The sequence below is a fragment of the Salvia hispanica genome, chromosome 4 (assembly GCF_023119035.1).
Source record: "Salvia hispanica cultivar TCC Black 2014 chromosome 4, UniMelb_Shisp_WGS_1.0, whole genome shotgun sequence".
Classification (NCBI taxonomy): domain Eukaryota; kingdom Viridiplantae; phylum Streptophyta; class Magnoliopsida; order Lamiales; family Lamiaceae; genus Salvia; species Salvia hispanica.
In genome coordinates, this window is record NC_062968.1 from 53,400,329 (window position 1) to 53,417,101 (window position 16,773).

The 16,773-nt window shown below is 35.9% G+C and overlaps 2 protein-coding genes across 2 annotated transcripts; both read right to left on the reverse strand.

The window, feature by feature from the left end:
- Positions 1–2,038: 2,038 nt before the first annotated feature.
- LOC125219781 (GATA transcription factor 4-like) lies at positions 2,039–3,046 on the reverse strand. Its single transcript, XM_048121842.1, has 2 exons — positions 2,759–3,046; positions 2,039–2,667 (listed from the first exon to the last, which is right to left on the reverse strand). Exons 1-2 carry the CDS (start codon positions 2,963–2,965, stop codon positions 2,233–2,235), a joined length of 642 nt encoding a protein of 213 aa, XP_047977799.1. The 5' UTR covers positions 2,966–3,046; the 3' UTR covers positions 2,039–2,232.
- A 2,605-nt stretch (positions 3,047–5,651) lies between these two features.
- On the reverse strand, positions 5,652–14,163 carry LOC125222912 (T-complex protein 1 subunit alpha-like). The gene is made up of 17 exons (XM_048125799.1): positions 13,947–14,163; positions 13,754–13,818; positions 11,870–11,959; positions 11,679–11,765; positions 11,542–11,601; positions 11,382–11,432; positions 10,869–10,964; positions 10,466–10,531; positions 10,032–10,249; positions 9,628–9,724; positions 9,226–9,312; positions 8,333–8,467; positions 7,935–8,039; positions 7,390–7,518; positions 7,187–7,290; positions 6,169–6,259; positions 5,652–6,043 (listed from the first exon to the last, which is right to left on the reverse strand). The coding sequence occupies exons 1-17, from the start codon at positions 14,017–14,019 to the stop codon at positions 5,957–5,959; spliced, it is 1,641 nt and encodes a 546-aa protein (XP_047981756.1). The 5' UTR covers positions 14,020–14,163; the 3' UTR covers positions 5,652–5,956.
- Between the last annotated feature and the right edge of the window lie 2,610 nt (positions 14,164–16,773).

The following is a 16,773-nucleotide window of genomic DNA, read 5'->3' on the forward strand; positions in this document are numbered from 1 at the left end:
AAGAGACGCAAGTTGATATAATTATTGGTTTTCATCGCAATATAAACTTGAATAATATTCCCTCCGTCCCACCAAGTCTTTATATACACTATTCTCTCTTTTACATTTCTCTCCCACCGCTTTAACTATTAAATACTCCATCCGTCTCATGTTACTTAAGGCATTTGTTTTAGCACGAGATTTAATAAAGTTGTGTTTAATGAGTTAAATAAAGTAAAATAAAGTAGACGTAAGAGAGAGGAGAGACGGTAAAGTAAAAGAAACAATAAAGTAGGTGTGATTTGATATTTTCTTTTTAGCTAAAAAGATAAATGACTCAAGTAATTGAGACAATCTAAATTGGAATACGACTCAAATAACTTGGGACAGATGAAGTATTATTTTCTAAAATGAGTGTTTATGTAGTGTTAGATTGAGCAAATACAAGTACTAAAGTAAACTTAAATACAATAAATGCACAATGGTGTAAATGCAAAACATCTGTAGTATGGTAACCTATTTATATAGGTTTTGTAAGAACTATCGGCATGGTAGCCCATTATCCAAATCCAACCCTGATGCCCTATAACCCATAGCAAAATACTCCATTCATTTTCATAAAGTAGACTAATTTTATCATTTTAGATCGTCATTTAGAATTAGACAAGTTTAAATATGATTTTTTCAAAAAAAGTAATAATATTACACATCATTTATAATATGGGCCCTACAATCTACTAATACTCATTCCACTACCTTTCAATTCTCTCTTACCTTTTCCATCTCTCTTTTACTTTATCTGTTGTATACTAAAATTCGTGTCATTTATATTTCTTTAGGACATAAGGAGTATGAAAGAATAGAAGTCTCATTTTATATGAGTTATTCACTGAATGAAATGTCATAAAAAATTAACATGTGATTAAATAACATAAATAAATAAAAAATACTGCTTAAGAGTTACTATAGATAATTAAGAAAAAAAAATAGTGATTTCTGTATGTCGTAAATATACCATAATTTTATGTTTATCATAATAACACATGTGTAGGATGTGTTATTATGAAAATTACATTTTGTTAGAATGTGATAATATTCATAAATGCTTATCTACATTTATAACGAATTCACCAAATAAGTACTATGTCTGACATATATTTTCATGACTCCAAGGCTGAAAATTAATTATTTATTATCGCACATTGTATGAGTTATCATTTGAGTTATTTTCTTTAGATCACATCCACATATAATAGAAAAATGTTCAAACAAAAATAATTTCCACCAAGAATTTCACGTTCTTGCGTGATATTAGCGACACATAACAATACAGCATTTCCCCAAAGCCCAAACCTTTTTTTCAAATCTGGAATGGAGATAAATGGGCTCATTTTTATTGGGCTTGGACGAGTTTGCATTGACTTTTTTAAAACTTATTTTGGCAGTTATTAACTGGGAGTCTTTGATGTAGTGTACTCCGATATTGCTCACTATATTAAATTAATTATAAAAGTTATTATCAGAATTTATGAGTTGTAGGTACTTGTATATTGATCAATTCAGAGTCTCTCCATAAATGTCCCAGAGCCTCATTACTGGGTAATTCAGAGTGGGAACTCTTTATCTGTATATCTGAACTTTATCCATAATAATTTCCTTCCATATACATCTGACAGAACCAGCTTTGACACTTGGCCCTTGTCTGCATTTTTTCACAATTCTACGCTTTGTCTCACTTTATTTTTCATGAGCATTTTGCAAACTAAATCACCGCGTTTTCGACCGACCCTAATGAAAAATTAGACCCTCCCGGTAATTCGGGGCTTCGCATGAGCGGAGGATCCAACATACTATACAAATCAGTTAATTTCTCATTTTGGACTTTAAACCTAGCTATGCAAAAAATATGATACAACTATAAGATATTTATAATATTTTCAATCCATCGAGACTAGTTGAAGATGTGCATATTTTTATACGTGTCATAATAAAGTAAAGTCACACACTTTATTTATTTAATATATCATGCATGTTAATAAAAAAAGAGGAACATCTCATCTCATCCAAAACATTTTTCTACGAAAATGGAGTAATTATCCGTCCATATCCAAAACTAAATGAGTTGATAAAAATTGATTGATTGATTTATACTCCTCATAGAATGGAAGGCAATAAAGTCCAAAACTCCAACTCTCTTAAATTCATTCATCATTGAAAATTGAAAATCAACATCAATAAATGAGATCGGCGACGTCAGCATACCCTGAAATGGCGCCCATACGCCTCCTGCTGCTGCTGCTGGAGGAGCAGATCCTTCTGCCGCCGCAGCTCCAGAACCTTCCGGTGAGAGTTCGAGTGCTGCGTCAGCACGAACGTCGGGCTCGCCGCCGGCCTGTACTCCGGCACCAGCCTCCCCGACTTGTACCTCACGCCGCAGGCGTTGCACAGCGTCTTCGGCCCCATCGGCCCCGTCCTCCACTGCGGCGTCTTCTCCGACGCGCAGTGCGTGCACCTACGCGCCACCTCCGCGCCACTCTCCCCCTGATTCACCGCCCGCGATCGCTTGCTCCGCCCGCGGCCGTGGAAGTCGACGGACGCGGCCGCGATCGCGATCTCGCTCGCCGGAAAATCGGTGAAGGAATCGTCCATGTATGTCGACAGCCACTCCAGCTCCGCCGCCTCCTCCGTCTACACGAGAAATCAAAATTAGTAATTCCTAATTTGAGAAGGTACAACTGTTAGAGCATGCAGTACCACACAATTAAACCCTAGAACTCACCGGAACGCGGAAAATGTCGGTGAAATCGGTGGAGTAATTAGTAGGAATATTGGATGAGTCCTCAAATTCGGCGGCGGAGGAGGATGAAGGATGGTGGAGGAGGAAATCGGCGGTGGCGGCGGCGGCGGAGGAGGAGGAGGAAGAGAGAAAGTCATCGTTTGGTAAGTCGAGGAGATCGTCTACGGAGAGTCCAGCGTAGGCATCCATAGAGAGAGAAAGGATGAGAGATGTGTGAAGAAGCAGAAAGCAAGGTATAAATGATGGCAAGTAAGGGGGCAACCGAACGTGGGCAGAGTCAATCCTTCCATGCACTCTCTCTCATTTCCTCTATCTATAATATTATTATTATTGTTATCACTTATTATTATATTTGGTATTTCTAGGATACATATATATACTAATTATAGATGCTAGTAGTAGGTAGTAAATGTGAGAATTCTGCATGCTACATATATTCATCATAATTACAAAAATGATATTTCAAAATGAGCGATATTCATAGAAGCATATGCTACCACGTGCATACTCCTAATATGCCTATTCATAAAAAAAATAAAAAACTGAAAATCCTGCTTTGAATGCTGTTTGTTTAATTACCAGGCTCATTCCCCATTAATGGGATTGCATATATAATTTGCATATTTACTCCTGTATAGTGAAATTATTAGTGGGACACCATGGAAAACAAACCCATCCTTAGATAAATGTGAGTATTTGAAATGTTGTAAATGATACTTTTGGAAAGAAATAGTAACATACTTTTTCTCAAGAAATTAGAGATCATATATGTGTGATTTTTCACAAAATTTAAGTACGATTCAATAAATATTATCTTCGAGATATAGGTCATGGAATTGATGATTGATTATAAGAATAATGTATGTCAATCCATCATATATTCTGATTGGAAAGGTCATATACGTGTGATTTTCACAAAATATTACAGTACGATTTAGTAAATATTATCTTCAAGATATATATGTCTCACTCCACCATCCATATATTATGACTGATGGAAATATATATGGAGAGTAGCTTCGAGCTTATTGAATTATATTGTCCTTCAAATACTTATTGCAATTTCAATAATTGGATTACAGAAAATCTGTCAAAACACTTGATCTATTTAACAACACTTTATTGGATCTAGCATTTCATCAAACGAAGTGTCAACAGTCTCGACATTTGGCTAATTAAGTGTGTAATGTATGAACAAGTACAAGATTGGATTTATGAAGTAAAGTAAATATATTTGGAAAAACCGATCGACAATACAAAAATCTGATTTACCACATCCGCATGGGAAAAGTGCTACGTACAAATGCAAGATTGCAATGTCTCGACAAAATTTATGGTTTGAAAATTGGAGGAAAAGATGGATAAAATAGTTGCATAAAATATAAAAATAAAAAAAGGCAGTAGGAAATTCATAAGGATGCAAGAGGTCACGTGGCGACAGCTGGAAGGGGCTGTAATTCAGTGGAATAAACTGCGTAATAAAGAGGGGGCTAACCGCCCACACCGTACCATCCGCCCGCGCACACACGCACATGTTATATATATGGAGAAATTAATGATCTCACTAATAAAATTCTAGTAGTAAAGTTTTAGTAGTATTATAGTATTAAATATTAAACAAAATTAAAAAAGTTTGTATAGACCAATGAGAGTGAAGCGGAGTTTTTGGGCGACGTTGGAGACAAACATGAAAATTTTACATTCGGATAAAGGGAAAATTAGCGCATGAGGGGGGAGGTCGCCGCCTCCCGCCCCTGGATCTACCACTGCACGTACGTAGCACAACATTTTTATACAACAATAAAATCTATGAAACGGAACTCATGGGATCGAACATAGTGAAGAAGACCATCGCCAGGGTTAGAAGGCAAAGATGGTGCGGTGTCTGTGCCTAGCAACATATAATGAGCGTAAGAACAAAAGTGGAACACAAATAGATGCATACACGCGAGGTGGATGAAAACTCGAATTTAATGAAGTTTTCTAGTCCTAATGGGGCCGCAGGGTTGGCCAACCCCACATGGATCAGCCTTATGAAAGTTTATATGCTAAATCAAATATGTGCGTGCGTGTGAATGTGAGGTGCTTGTCTATGCTGGGTCACATGGAAGGAGAGATGTGGCGCCGGTGGTGGGGAGAAAGATTTTTAAGTAGGAATCAGTACGGTCCGTACAATTACTTTTGAGCATATTTGGTGATTGGATGGCTTCCCATTTTCCATTTACCTCCACCAACATTCAACCTCAAATGAACCTACATTTTCCAACCCTACTTTTTCATTCAATATTTTTGATAAGACGATAGAGAAATGCATCCCTACATTTTTTTAAGCACTTGAAGTAGAGTCACAAAAAAACAAAACAGAAAAAGATGGGTGTTAGTGAAGTGGAGTGGAAAAAGAGTACAAGTATTTATTGAAGCATGTGAGGGGATAGTGGGGTTTCTGATCCCCAAACACAATACACAGCACGTGCATGTGCGTCTTCACGTGCTCCTCATTAACTACGTACTTAATCCTCTCTACCGGTTTCATGGGGATTGTTATTTTAACCTAAAATCACTTCTCTATTTCATTTAAATAATCAGCAATAGTTATCCATGTTGTAAAAGTAATGTCCGATCTATATTCTACTTTATTTACCTCAATGACGATGGGTTGTTCTTCTTAATACCAACGGAAACAACCATCAATTATACTTACTATTCTCATTCCATATTTTCTTGTGTTATAGTAGCACTTTTTATTGCTAACTCACATGTCAACTTGAATCAAATCACCTCTCATAAATAATTTTATCAAGGATTCTCTTCTATCCGCAACTTCGTATGGACATCGGTTTTATCAACTAAAAATTCATCAAGTTTGAAAACAATATAAGTAAAAGTTGTAGTAATTAAAAACATTTAACACCAACCTACCGACAATCCCCGTCAACGATGGCACAACTAAATAAGAATCACAAAATACAAGAATAGCGCTCTAAAATAATTCGACACTAGTTGAAGTACGAAGGCACAATTGTTCCACAAGCCACAAAATTTCACCCAGACTTTAGGCGAGGGGGAGGTTCAAAATCAAACAAATAGCAGCAGACCATGTAACGAAAAAAACACAACCTTCCGATGGACTAATGATAGTTGTCGGTCAAAACACCATACCGACGTCATCTTGTACCCAACTCAATCCTCGCCATTCTGACTTTCATCTTTGAAAAGCTTGATCATGTCGTCAATCCGAAGGATAGTAATAGCAGCTTCAGTAGCAAACTGACCAAAAGTGGAGTTGTTTCAGTAGAAATTTATGGCAGTAACAATTTAATGATGCCAAATATAGTTTGAGTTAGACATCAACGCCCTAATAGGTTGATTTAAGCTCGTGTTTGACTCTTTACCTGAATTATTTTCACTTTGCTCATAGCAGGTTCGATGACTCCTGCCTCCAAATTGTTGCGGACGACACCCTTCACCAAGTCTAGACCCATGCTGCAGCAATCAGATACAAAACCAATCAGAGATTCACGACTAGTAGCATACACTGATAATAAAGAAGGAAAAAGTTCTTTTTAGCTCAGCATGTTCAAATATTTCAAACAGACATGCCTGTTGGGCACATGAAGCTTCTACAGCCAACAATTTGAAAACAATAAATAACTATACACTTACTTTAAAAAAGCATTAAAAGTTAGAGAACACTAAAAGCTTATAAGATCTCAGATATGAAGATAACTCAGAGTAGCAAATACACTGGACCCAAGTCAGGTAATAAGGGTGTTAGGTTAATTGCTAATTTAATAAGGGAATGACTTGTACATCTGAACAGAGAATATTAGAATATATTAAAAATAAAATTTGTTGGAGTGTTGGGAGATGGGATGATTAGGATTCGTAATACGTCTCTCACCCTTACAAAAAGGAGGAATACCGCTAAGCTCTAGAGCTTGTGGCTGAAAAATCATCTTTTATGTAGTTTAATTTAAGGACTTTGACATAACTGTAGATACTTAAACAGCCTCTAAATTAATTGGTGGTGTGCTATGTTATAATTAGTACTCTTAACTGTTGAAATTGGAAGCTTAAAGGGTGGAGGTTATCAATAGACAATGTATACATACAATTCCAACCAGACAGCATAGCCGAAGAACGTTTTTGCCCAAACTAGGCCCAGATCAAATAGCTCGATTTACATCCCTAACAATATCTAACATGCAGCTTCACCGGAAACAGAGTAAAATATATACACATGAAATACTAAAACCGCACACCAGTTACTAACTTACTGTGACCAAGACACAGCACTGCAGAAACATTGCTCGGAGGCAAGAGAAGAATATCAATAAATCTTTATTGTGTTATCTCAAATATGTCGAAAAAGGTTTGATATAGTAATGCAGAATAACAAGGTATTAGTACCTTGATAAATGTTTCTTATCTGACTTAGTTTGCGCAGTGTGGTGGTAAGCTCGTAGTTTAGCAACTAACTCAGTTGCATCTTTAGCAGCATTTACGGCGAGAACCTGAACAGGAAGAAGTAAGCCAATAGTCAGTTCAGGAGCAAAATAAAATAAATACTACTCCACTATCTAGTATTGGACAATGCATGTATATTAGTGAACCTTTGGTATAACCAGTAAGGATTCGGCAAACTCTGCAATCGCCAACTGCTCCCTGGATCCCAACGTGGTTGCCAGATTCTCTAAATATACAGATAGGGCGGCCTCAACAGCACCTCCACCAGCAACTACCTACATTTTACAATCACAAGGATACCATCAAACATACTACTACATAATAGCAGGAACTTTTCTGTCAGACCGTAACTGTTAACATGTCTAGCGAAGGTGACAATCTGACAAACTTGTGCAGAAAGAAGTAGAAAAGTAATAATAATATACACCCTGGGCAAGTTAAAGAGATCTCAAGGAAAGAATTACATAAAAAGAAGCCAGACTCTTGCACCTACCTACCTCACTCTTCATGGTGTTACATCCAATCTAATATGATTTAAAAAAAAAATCCAGTTCCTAGCATCTATCCAAATGAACTTAGATAAAACTAAGAAATTATTGTACCTTGATCTTGTTATAAACAGAGTAAACTTAATATGATGGTAGTCAGATAAAAAATCAGGCTCAATCTTCTGTCACATAAAAGTACTTACTGTATTAGATTCCAGTGTTCTCTTCACAATGCATATAGCATCATGTAACGCCCTGTCCATCTCATCGAGCATGAAGTCGTTGGCACCTCTAAGTATCAAGGAAACCTGAATAGAGTAAATATTGAAGAAAGTTTATGTGTTAGCTCCTTGGGAACTACAATGGTTGTAATAAGTCTTCATCTTTCAAAAAAACCATTGTTCATTTGAATGAAATAGGCAAAGGGAAAAAAAGAAAGAAAAACAAATGCAGTAGAACTTAATAAGAAAAAAGAGTGAAACATATTGGTAAGGCTTGCATAACAGATCGTGGGGACATGCTAAAGCCTTAAGGACCATAATAAACAGAGCATTAAGCAAATGAAAAAAAAATTAGACATCATGGAGCTGGCTAATCATACCGCACTTGATGTTTTGGTCCCTTTTATCATAATTACATCATCATCAGCGATACGTTCCTCCACTACTTCATCTGCATAGCCTAGAAGTGAAGAATCAAATGTTTCTTCCCCTTCCATATCAGCGAAAGTGGAGACCTGAATAGAATCAGTGGTTAGAACTGCAGTAATCTCCTCCAATGAAGACAGTAATCTTTCTGTCACATACTACAGACTGTAGTGAGAATCCTTCACTTCATTTATTATGTCTAAAACAGTTTATTGATCTTTTCACACATCCTGAAAATGATAAAATCTATATACTCCATTATGTTAAAGGTTCCACAGAACAGAGTTTGAAATTCAATTCACCTCTGCAATGAATATACATCATCTCAGTTTATTTTACAGCTAACAAGGATTACCAGTCTTTTGGAAACAAATTTCTCAATTTTACCAGTCTTTACATAATGAATATATTTCATTATGTAAAGCTTCCCAATATGCTTGGAAACAAATTTCTCAATTTCTGGAAATAGCTTTGGCATATGCAGCAGGAACAAGTTAGTAGTTACTTTAGTAAATACTTTACATAAGAGAGCCACAGATAAGACCTAGAGACATTAAGACATGACAAGTATTCACAACTTGAGCACAGACGTATAATTAGATTTAGAAGCAAAGATGGCTGTCTTTGGAAAAAGCAGAGCAATATGCGTAAAACTACTTTGATCAAACCAAATTATTCTCTATGTGCCCACAAGTAACCACTACTTGATTGGTTATCTTTCTCTAGTCCTTTGAGTAGCTGTACTTATTTAGTATCTATACTGATCATTTCCATCATTATCTGCAAGCTCTAATTCAACTATGCAAGTAGGAAGGCAAGAGTCACATTAGAAGAGAAAAGAATATACCGCAGTAGCCCCAGTTGCCTTAGCAACATGGCGCAGGTCTTCCTTGCGAACACGTCTGACAGCTATGGCACCAGCCTCCACAAAGTACTGAAATAGCAGTGAGATAGTAATGTTTACAGGATCAATAATTAGCATACAGTTATAAAAGATCAATTCGAAAGTGTAACACTATTTTCCAGTCTGCTTAACAAATCTCATTGTATTGGATTACTAATAATGAAGTGACATTGACCACCAATTAATATTTACAATACTAGTAACCAATATGTTGCAGATTCATGAGAAAGCATGAGTAACAAGGAACGTTAAACATTCAAAGAGAGATAAATTAAGCTACTGATTAGTAAGTCCATTTTAGGCAGGTTTAAAGGAATCCAAATCAACTTTCAGGGAAAAGCTTGCCTTAAGTGCCATATCATCGATTCCTTTGGTAGTCAAAATAACATTTGCTCCTGCCTTAAGAAGCTTCTCAATACGTTCTTTTGTCATGTCAGCTTCTCTGCAAGACAAAAGTTGCATTCATAAACTGTCGTATGGCAAAGCTCAATAAGATCTACTTGGATGATTGTACATCAAACCGAGATGCAGCCTCTCTAAGTACAACCTTTTAAGTAAAAAAGGAGCAATCCTGTTCAATTTCTAAAAGCTCTAAGAAACCATCTGTTTAAGTAGTATAACAGAAGTATAACAGATTCTGTTTTAATTAAAGATGTCCACATGTACGTTTAAAAAGTAATCCAATATACGAAACGCAATCCACTAATTTTATTTTTCTAGGAGCTGATAGGTACTGAAAATTTACTCACCTCTGACGAATCTTTTCCAATTCCCGAGGGTCAGTGACCAAAACTTGGACTCCCATTTGCATTTTTGTTTTTTGAAGATTAAGATCAAGGCAAGCAATTTTGGCAGGGGCCACTCTCAGGGGCATCCCCTGTGCAGCACGGCCTGTGTTGAGAGCATATCCTTTCAATAGATAGCTATCTCTGGCACTTTTCCCATGGGCTTTAAGAATATTGATTCCCTGATTAACATAGAGATCATTAGAACTCCCATTTTCTAGATGAAAGGTGAAGTTAACTGGAGAATCTTTCTTTTAAGCTTATCTTAGTGAATAAAGTCTACAAGGTGTCTCTGCCCAATTGAAGATAGTACTGAAAAATGAACTATAGGAAACCAATTCCCAGAACAAAAAATGCTCACATCCAAGATAAAAAATTCTATGGGAACCACAACCAACCTTGATTGGGTATCTAATTTCTCCTCTAGCATTTGTCATCTTTACTGATTGTACAGCATCCACAACCTACACATCAATTGTGATAAATTAAGATAAAGTATGACTTGAGACGATGGAAAGAAGAAACTCATATAAAAAAGTAAACAAGCATAGACATAGATGTCAAGGCAATCGGGAGAATACAATGAATACCCTCGTGGGACAACATACTAATCAGGTAAATTTTAAGGTGAAATCAACTTCCACAAGGAGACATAGGAATATTACACAAAGAAATGGGAACAGCCCCAATGGTTAGAGTGGGAGAACAACCAAGTTTTTTACAAAAAACTAGCAAGTAAAGATATGCAGCATGCAGAGCGGCAATTGTATGAAGCAACATTTGATTCAGTCATCAGCTTACCAGACTTGCAAAGAAGTCACTATCACCACCAATCAACTTTGAGGACATGCAGGTCTTGGCACTGTTTATAAGAGAATCTTTACCAAGTTTTTCAACCTACACATTTTACAGAAAGTATCAGTTCAAGGCATCAATAGATTACATCCCATTAACAACATGCAACAGGACTATAGCAGCACATCATAATATTACCAAAACTAGATAGATTCCAACATGCATACAATTCAACTCTCAACCTATATGTCTATAACCAATGTATCTAAGCACAAAAGATTTTGACAGTCTTTTCTTCAAAATAATAACTTTGCAGTTGAAAGTTGAAACAGGTCATAACTTTGCATCTAAGCACAAAAGCTTTTGTGCATCTATGCACAAAGGTACTAGAGGACGATACTAATGAAATGTGTACCCCAAGAGCAAAGCAGAATCATATCTTAATAAACTCTGGTAAGATAGACATTTTCATAGTTATTCATGCACAAAAACAAATAAAATAAATGACAAGAATTATACCTTTACAGCCAGTTTATCATCAACATATTTGCATGCTTCCCTCATAGCCAGCTGACAATATATAGTCCATATAAACATAAAAAGGACTTTACAATAAGTTTATAAAAAGAAAATCCAGGGGAAAACTAAGAAAGATAAGATGTTGAATTGAGAAGCGCACCCTGTAACCACTAATTATTGATGTTGGGTGGATCTTATTTCTCACTAAATCATTGGCTTTCTGTGGAAAGAAATTTCAGATAAATATAATCCCAGAGAAAAAGTAACTCTAAAAAGCAATAATATCTTCAATACTACCTTAAGCAATTCTGCAGCTATGATGACTACAGAAGTTGTCCCATCTCCAACTTCTCTGTCTTGCAATTCTGCTAACTCAACAAGCACCTACGATTATGAAGGCATGACATGTATGACCTAATTAGTTAAATAAAAAGTGAAAAACTGAAAATACAAAGAAAAGAAACAAAAAAAGTTTGGTATTCATTCACCTTGGCAGCAGGATGCTCAACTTCAAGCATCTTTAGGATTGTGGCACCATCATTAGTGATCGTTACGTCACCGATATCATCTACAAGCATCTGGAAACCAAATAGAGAGGAGGGTAGAAAAAACCATCAGATTCCAAAGATCAACTCAGTAGTAAATCATCATTATGACCTCCATACTAAGAGTAAGAGGTAAACAAAAATATCTAAAATCAAACAAAGGGCTATGAGAAGCATAATATAGTATATATCTCAGTGTTCCCACTACAAGTGCAGACACGCACAAACAAAATCACAGCATTTGAGAAAGAAGAATAACATTTAATATATAGCGGTTACTTTGCTTATAAGATACTACTGAGTCTCCACTTTTCCCATTTGTGGTCAAAGAAAATAAAACAGGAAATAGAAAGGAAAAAATTTTGGCAGACAAGAGAAGTACATCTTATAGAAACACATCTCTCCAGTACTATGAAATCACCTGGATACTAGAGAAAGTTCAAGTTATTTTTTCTGGGTGGTCTGAATATACTTCAAACTCCATATAAGGTTTAGTATCTTTTAGAAGTAAGACATTTTCGCGCACGATGTACCCACAGTTTTAGCCCATATTTGTTATAATATGGAGCTAATTTGTTATGGCTACATAGAAGCAGTAACCATACGTTGCTTTAAAAATACAAGGAATTTGCTACATAATACTCCATCGATCCCATTTCAATAGGTCATCTTAGCTTATCTGGACATTCATTTCAATTGGCCACTCAGATGAACCAAGGATAGGCACACTTGTTATACAAACATGCTTAGAATGAGAACATGCACCTCCATTTGGTGCAAACAAAAAAAAACTTGTCAAACACTTGAAATAAGAGATTTGTTGTTACTTGTTAACATCCCACAACAAATAAATTCTCGACAATCGTACTCTGCATGACATTCTGAAAAAACAAACTAACTGTGGTAGCCAAATAAAGTAAGTACAGTGCTACCTGCTAATTCCAAGTTGCAGAGCATTAAATGACTAATATGCTTGGAGAAAGTATCTAGGAACTGAGAATAATATCTACAGAGAGTAACACCTTCTGAACCCCAAAATAATGATGATTACTGATACATGTATGATGTATACTCTCAAGCTGGTGTTAATTTTGGAAAAGCTGAAACACAAATTTTCAGCAGCTTTACATGATTTTAATGAGAATTATTACAGAAGCTAGGTAGCATAGTTTTCAAAGATGGATCATGCCTCATGAAACAGCTAGTTGGATAGACAAGGTGATGGAAGTCTGCAAGACCTAAAACTGTCTCTCCGTAAATTAGATCTTTATTTGTTTGCAGTGGAATATTGCTTACAGTACCCATATAGAGTGAAGGATACAATACGCAACACCAATACACCATAGATATAATATGTAGATTTCTGCAGGAAAATAGGCTTAAATATGTGGATTTAACTTAGGTTCAACATATACTACCAGAGCCCCTTACAGAATGGCAGAATACTGAACTTAATGGATTTTACTATAGAAACTAATCAATGAAAATCCCCATGTTCTGAATATACAGAACAACAGTTCCCAAAGCTAGAAGACTTGGTGTATGTATTACTACATGCTAACTGAAGTTTGGAATGAAAAAAGGCAATTCCCACATGAATTTATCTGTGTGCCAGTGTGCCTTCTTCCCCAGTTTAAATGCAATCTACTTATTGGAACATATAGGACACCGCCTTTAATAGATAGTGCAACTTTAAGCTACAAATCCCTCGTAGCAGTACAGATCCAAGCCTAATCCTAATTAATCTCCATAGTGGAACCGTATATTCTCATGAAACTAATTTCACACCAAAACGAATCCACTTCAAATACGTGAAACACCTCGTACCTTGTCGAGGCCAACGGGACCAAGCGATGACTTGACAATATTCGCAATTGCTTGACACGCCATAACTGCACATATTTCCAACAAAAGAAAAAAGGGACGGAAATGAAGATGTTACCACCGGCGCGCTATTTTCAAATGAAAATGCACAAGTAAAAAAAAATGCAAAAGTATAGTTGAATGAAGCGCTCCTTACCATTTTGGGTTCGAACGTCCTGGCCAGATTGCCGGTCGCCGGAAATATCAGGAGTCGACGACGAAATAGCCATTAAAAAGAATTAACACAAACAATGAGAAAACCCTAGATCGGATCGGGTGAGGAGAGAGAGCCGGAAGAGCGGGAGTAGGGCTGAGCCTTCTCTCTGGAGAGTTCGAGTGTGGAGTGACCTCAGTTCGTTTGGGAGGGTTTCAGAGAATGTTTTTCAAAGAATACGACGTCGTGTAAGACTTGGGCGGCGGTTTAGGTAATGGGTAACTTGGGCTGGGCTTTGATTCTTTTTTAACCCAACCTACACAAGGCCCATATCAGATCTTTACATTTGTTTTTACTACTCCTTAGCGCATTCACAGTGGGAGCCCATAGCAAGGGCCTATCTATCGGCTCTCATAGGTCATTATTATGGAGGGAGGGTCGATTCCCCCACCCCAAGGCCTCCCCCATCAAAAGATAGCAAACTAGTACTCCCTCCGTTCCATAGTAATAGGGGCGTTTTTCCATTTCCGTCCGTTCTATAGTAATAGAGTCATTTTTCTTTTTAGTAAAAGTCAACACATTTTTTCACATCTACTTTACTCTCTCTTACTTTTTTCTCTCTTTGTCTCTCTACCTTTTTTTCATTTTCCACTTTATTCTCTCTTTACTTAATCTCACATATCGAAGAGTTTGTGTTCCTTGATCTGTGAACTTGATTGTTTGTATGGTTTATGGAACTTTGCTGGGAGAAAAAACTTTGTTTTTCAGTGACTTATAATAAAAATAGGCATCTTAGGCTGCTGATGCTGAAAATCTACGGTAAGCAGCTTCTCTATAGTTATGTTTATATGTTGTTGTTTCGATTTTAGATTAGTTTTGAGATGATTGACATTGGCTGTTTAACTAGAAGAAAGGAATTGCCATGAATTTTGGTTGGAAACATTTTGTTGTGATTCACTTTCAACAATTTGTGATAATATCACTTTAGAATTAGTATTGTTGTATAATTATGTTTTTTTTTTTCTCTTGTGTGTACCGATTTGGTGCCGGAAATTTAATTTTGTGATTGATTCGATAGTATTATTTAAAATAATTAACATTTTATATAGGTTGGGACAGATTTGATAAAAAAAAATTGTACTCCAAGATTGTATCTTTTTTTTACTATGCCAAAGTTGGTTACATTACATGTGTTTGAGCAGATTTTATTTGGTCTAAAAAATGTTATACTAGTACTACATGAATTGTTTACTTAATGTTTGACTCAATTTACAAATTATTTTAAATTTGCAGCTAACAACTAAAATCATGGTAAAGTAAGGCCTTTGAAGAAAAAATAAAATAACACACGTGAAAAAAAAATCTCTGGAGGGGACATTCATGCAGAGATCTTCATTTCTTTTATGTCAATTATAAAAAAGCTACTGATGATATTTATTTTAATTGAATATAAATTTATACACATCCAAAACATTTATTTTTACATCAATACAAAAGCGTTTTTGTGTATATGTTGATCATCTGTTGATCTATACATCAATTAAGTTCAGCTGTTTAAAAGCGTTTTTTTTTTATATTTGGGATAGAGCATCTCCAATGGTAGGCTAGCGACCGGCTAGCTTCCCCGGGATGTTAGGGCAAACGGTATGCATTGGGAGTGGAAAAACTGTCGTTTTACGGGAAGGGGGCCTACACGCCGGTATAAGTCAAAAATCCCCGATGATCCTCGGCCCCTGGCGGTAAATTGGATGCGCAGCGTTTTTGGGGTGCGGGTTGAACAACGACCTCCCCGTCGAAACTCGTCTCCCCCCTTCAACGAAAATGCCGGGCGTCGGTCCCCCCTCTCGTTTTGGCCAACGGCAAAGGGAGTATGGGCTCTCTTGGGGGGATGAGATATACCAGGTGCTTTTTCTTTTTGAAGGCGAAACGGGGTAAGTGAGAAAGGAAGGCCTCTTTGGGCACGAGTGGCCGGGGCTCTTATGGATTCATTTCACAGGTGAGATCACTTCATTTTACCACAATTTCTGTGGTTTGTTAAACACAATGAGGCGATACAAGAAGCTCTTTTGTGAAATTTTGTTGCAAGTTATGCAATTTATAAGGTTGGTGAGAAGACAGATATTCCATATTGTTATAGTATACATTTGTGAGTTAGGACTTGGTATAATGATATGGTTCCCATTTAGAAAATGTGAACTCACAATTTGAATTAGTTCAATTATATAATTAACGGGCCGTACATCGCGCGAGGGGTGATACTAGTAGATAATTAATGCCGAAGTAACATCGACAACAGTTAGCATAATCATTAAAAGTTAGTATAATTGAAAAATGGAAAAATCGAAAAAATATATAATATCAAATTAAATTAAACAACAAAACCGTTGCATAATTTTGTGAAATGGAGGTCATGTAATTGAATGGTATTTTAAGATGCATTAATAAAAATTTATTGGTTATTGTGAATCAACTCAGAAATTAGATGCCAGCAACTAATTAGCTTTATTTCTTTGGAAATAAATTTAATTGTCTAATCTATATTATTTTTATAATTTTTATTTTAAAAAAAATTCTTATTTGGTGGATCACATCAGATTTCCTTAAAAAGTTCAAGAACATAAATAATTAATATTAGTTAAGGTTAAAAACAAATATAAATATAAAACTATATTACTATAATAATAATCTATATCTATAAGATATGTTGTACAATCACATTTATTTAGAATAAAGCCAAATTACTTTTTTTTACTTGTTATATAGATCAAGTTATATAAATTTGATATTGGATTGATCCAGAAACTGACTTTTATTTTTGTTTTTTAATTTT

What these genes read in the sequence shown, in the direction of transcription:
- LOC125219781 (XM_048121842.1), bottom strand. Translation starts at nt 2,965, where the DNA reads ATGGATGCCTACGCTGGACTCTCCGTAGACGATCTCCTCGACTTACCA. An exon ending in CCGACATTTTCCGCGTTCCG is followed by an intron (nt 2,668 to 2,758) that starts GTGAGTTCTAGG and finishes TTTCTCGTGTAG; the next exon opens with ACGGAGGAGGCGGCGGAGCT.
- LOC125222912 (XM_048125799.1), bottom strand. Translation starts at nt 14,019, where the DNA reads ATGGCTATTTCGTCGTCGACTCCTGATATTTCCGGCGACCGGCAATCT. An exon ending in AGGCAACTGGGGCTACTGCG is followed by an intron (nt 8,468 to 9,225) that starts GTATATTCTTTT and finishes GATTCTATTCAG; the next exon opens with GTCTCCACTTTCGCTGATAT. An exon ending in GGACCAAAACATCAAGTGCG is followed by an intron (nt 8,040 to 8,332) that starts GTATGATTAGCC and finishes TACTCTATTCAG; the next exon opens with GTTTCCTTGATACTTAGAGG.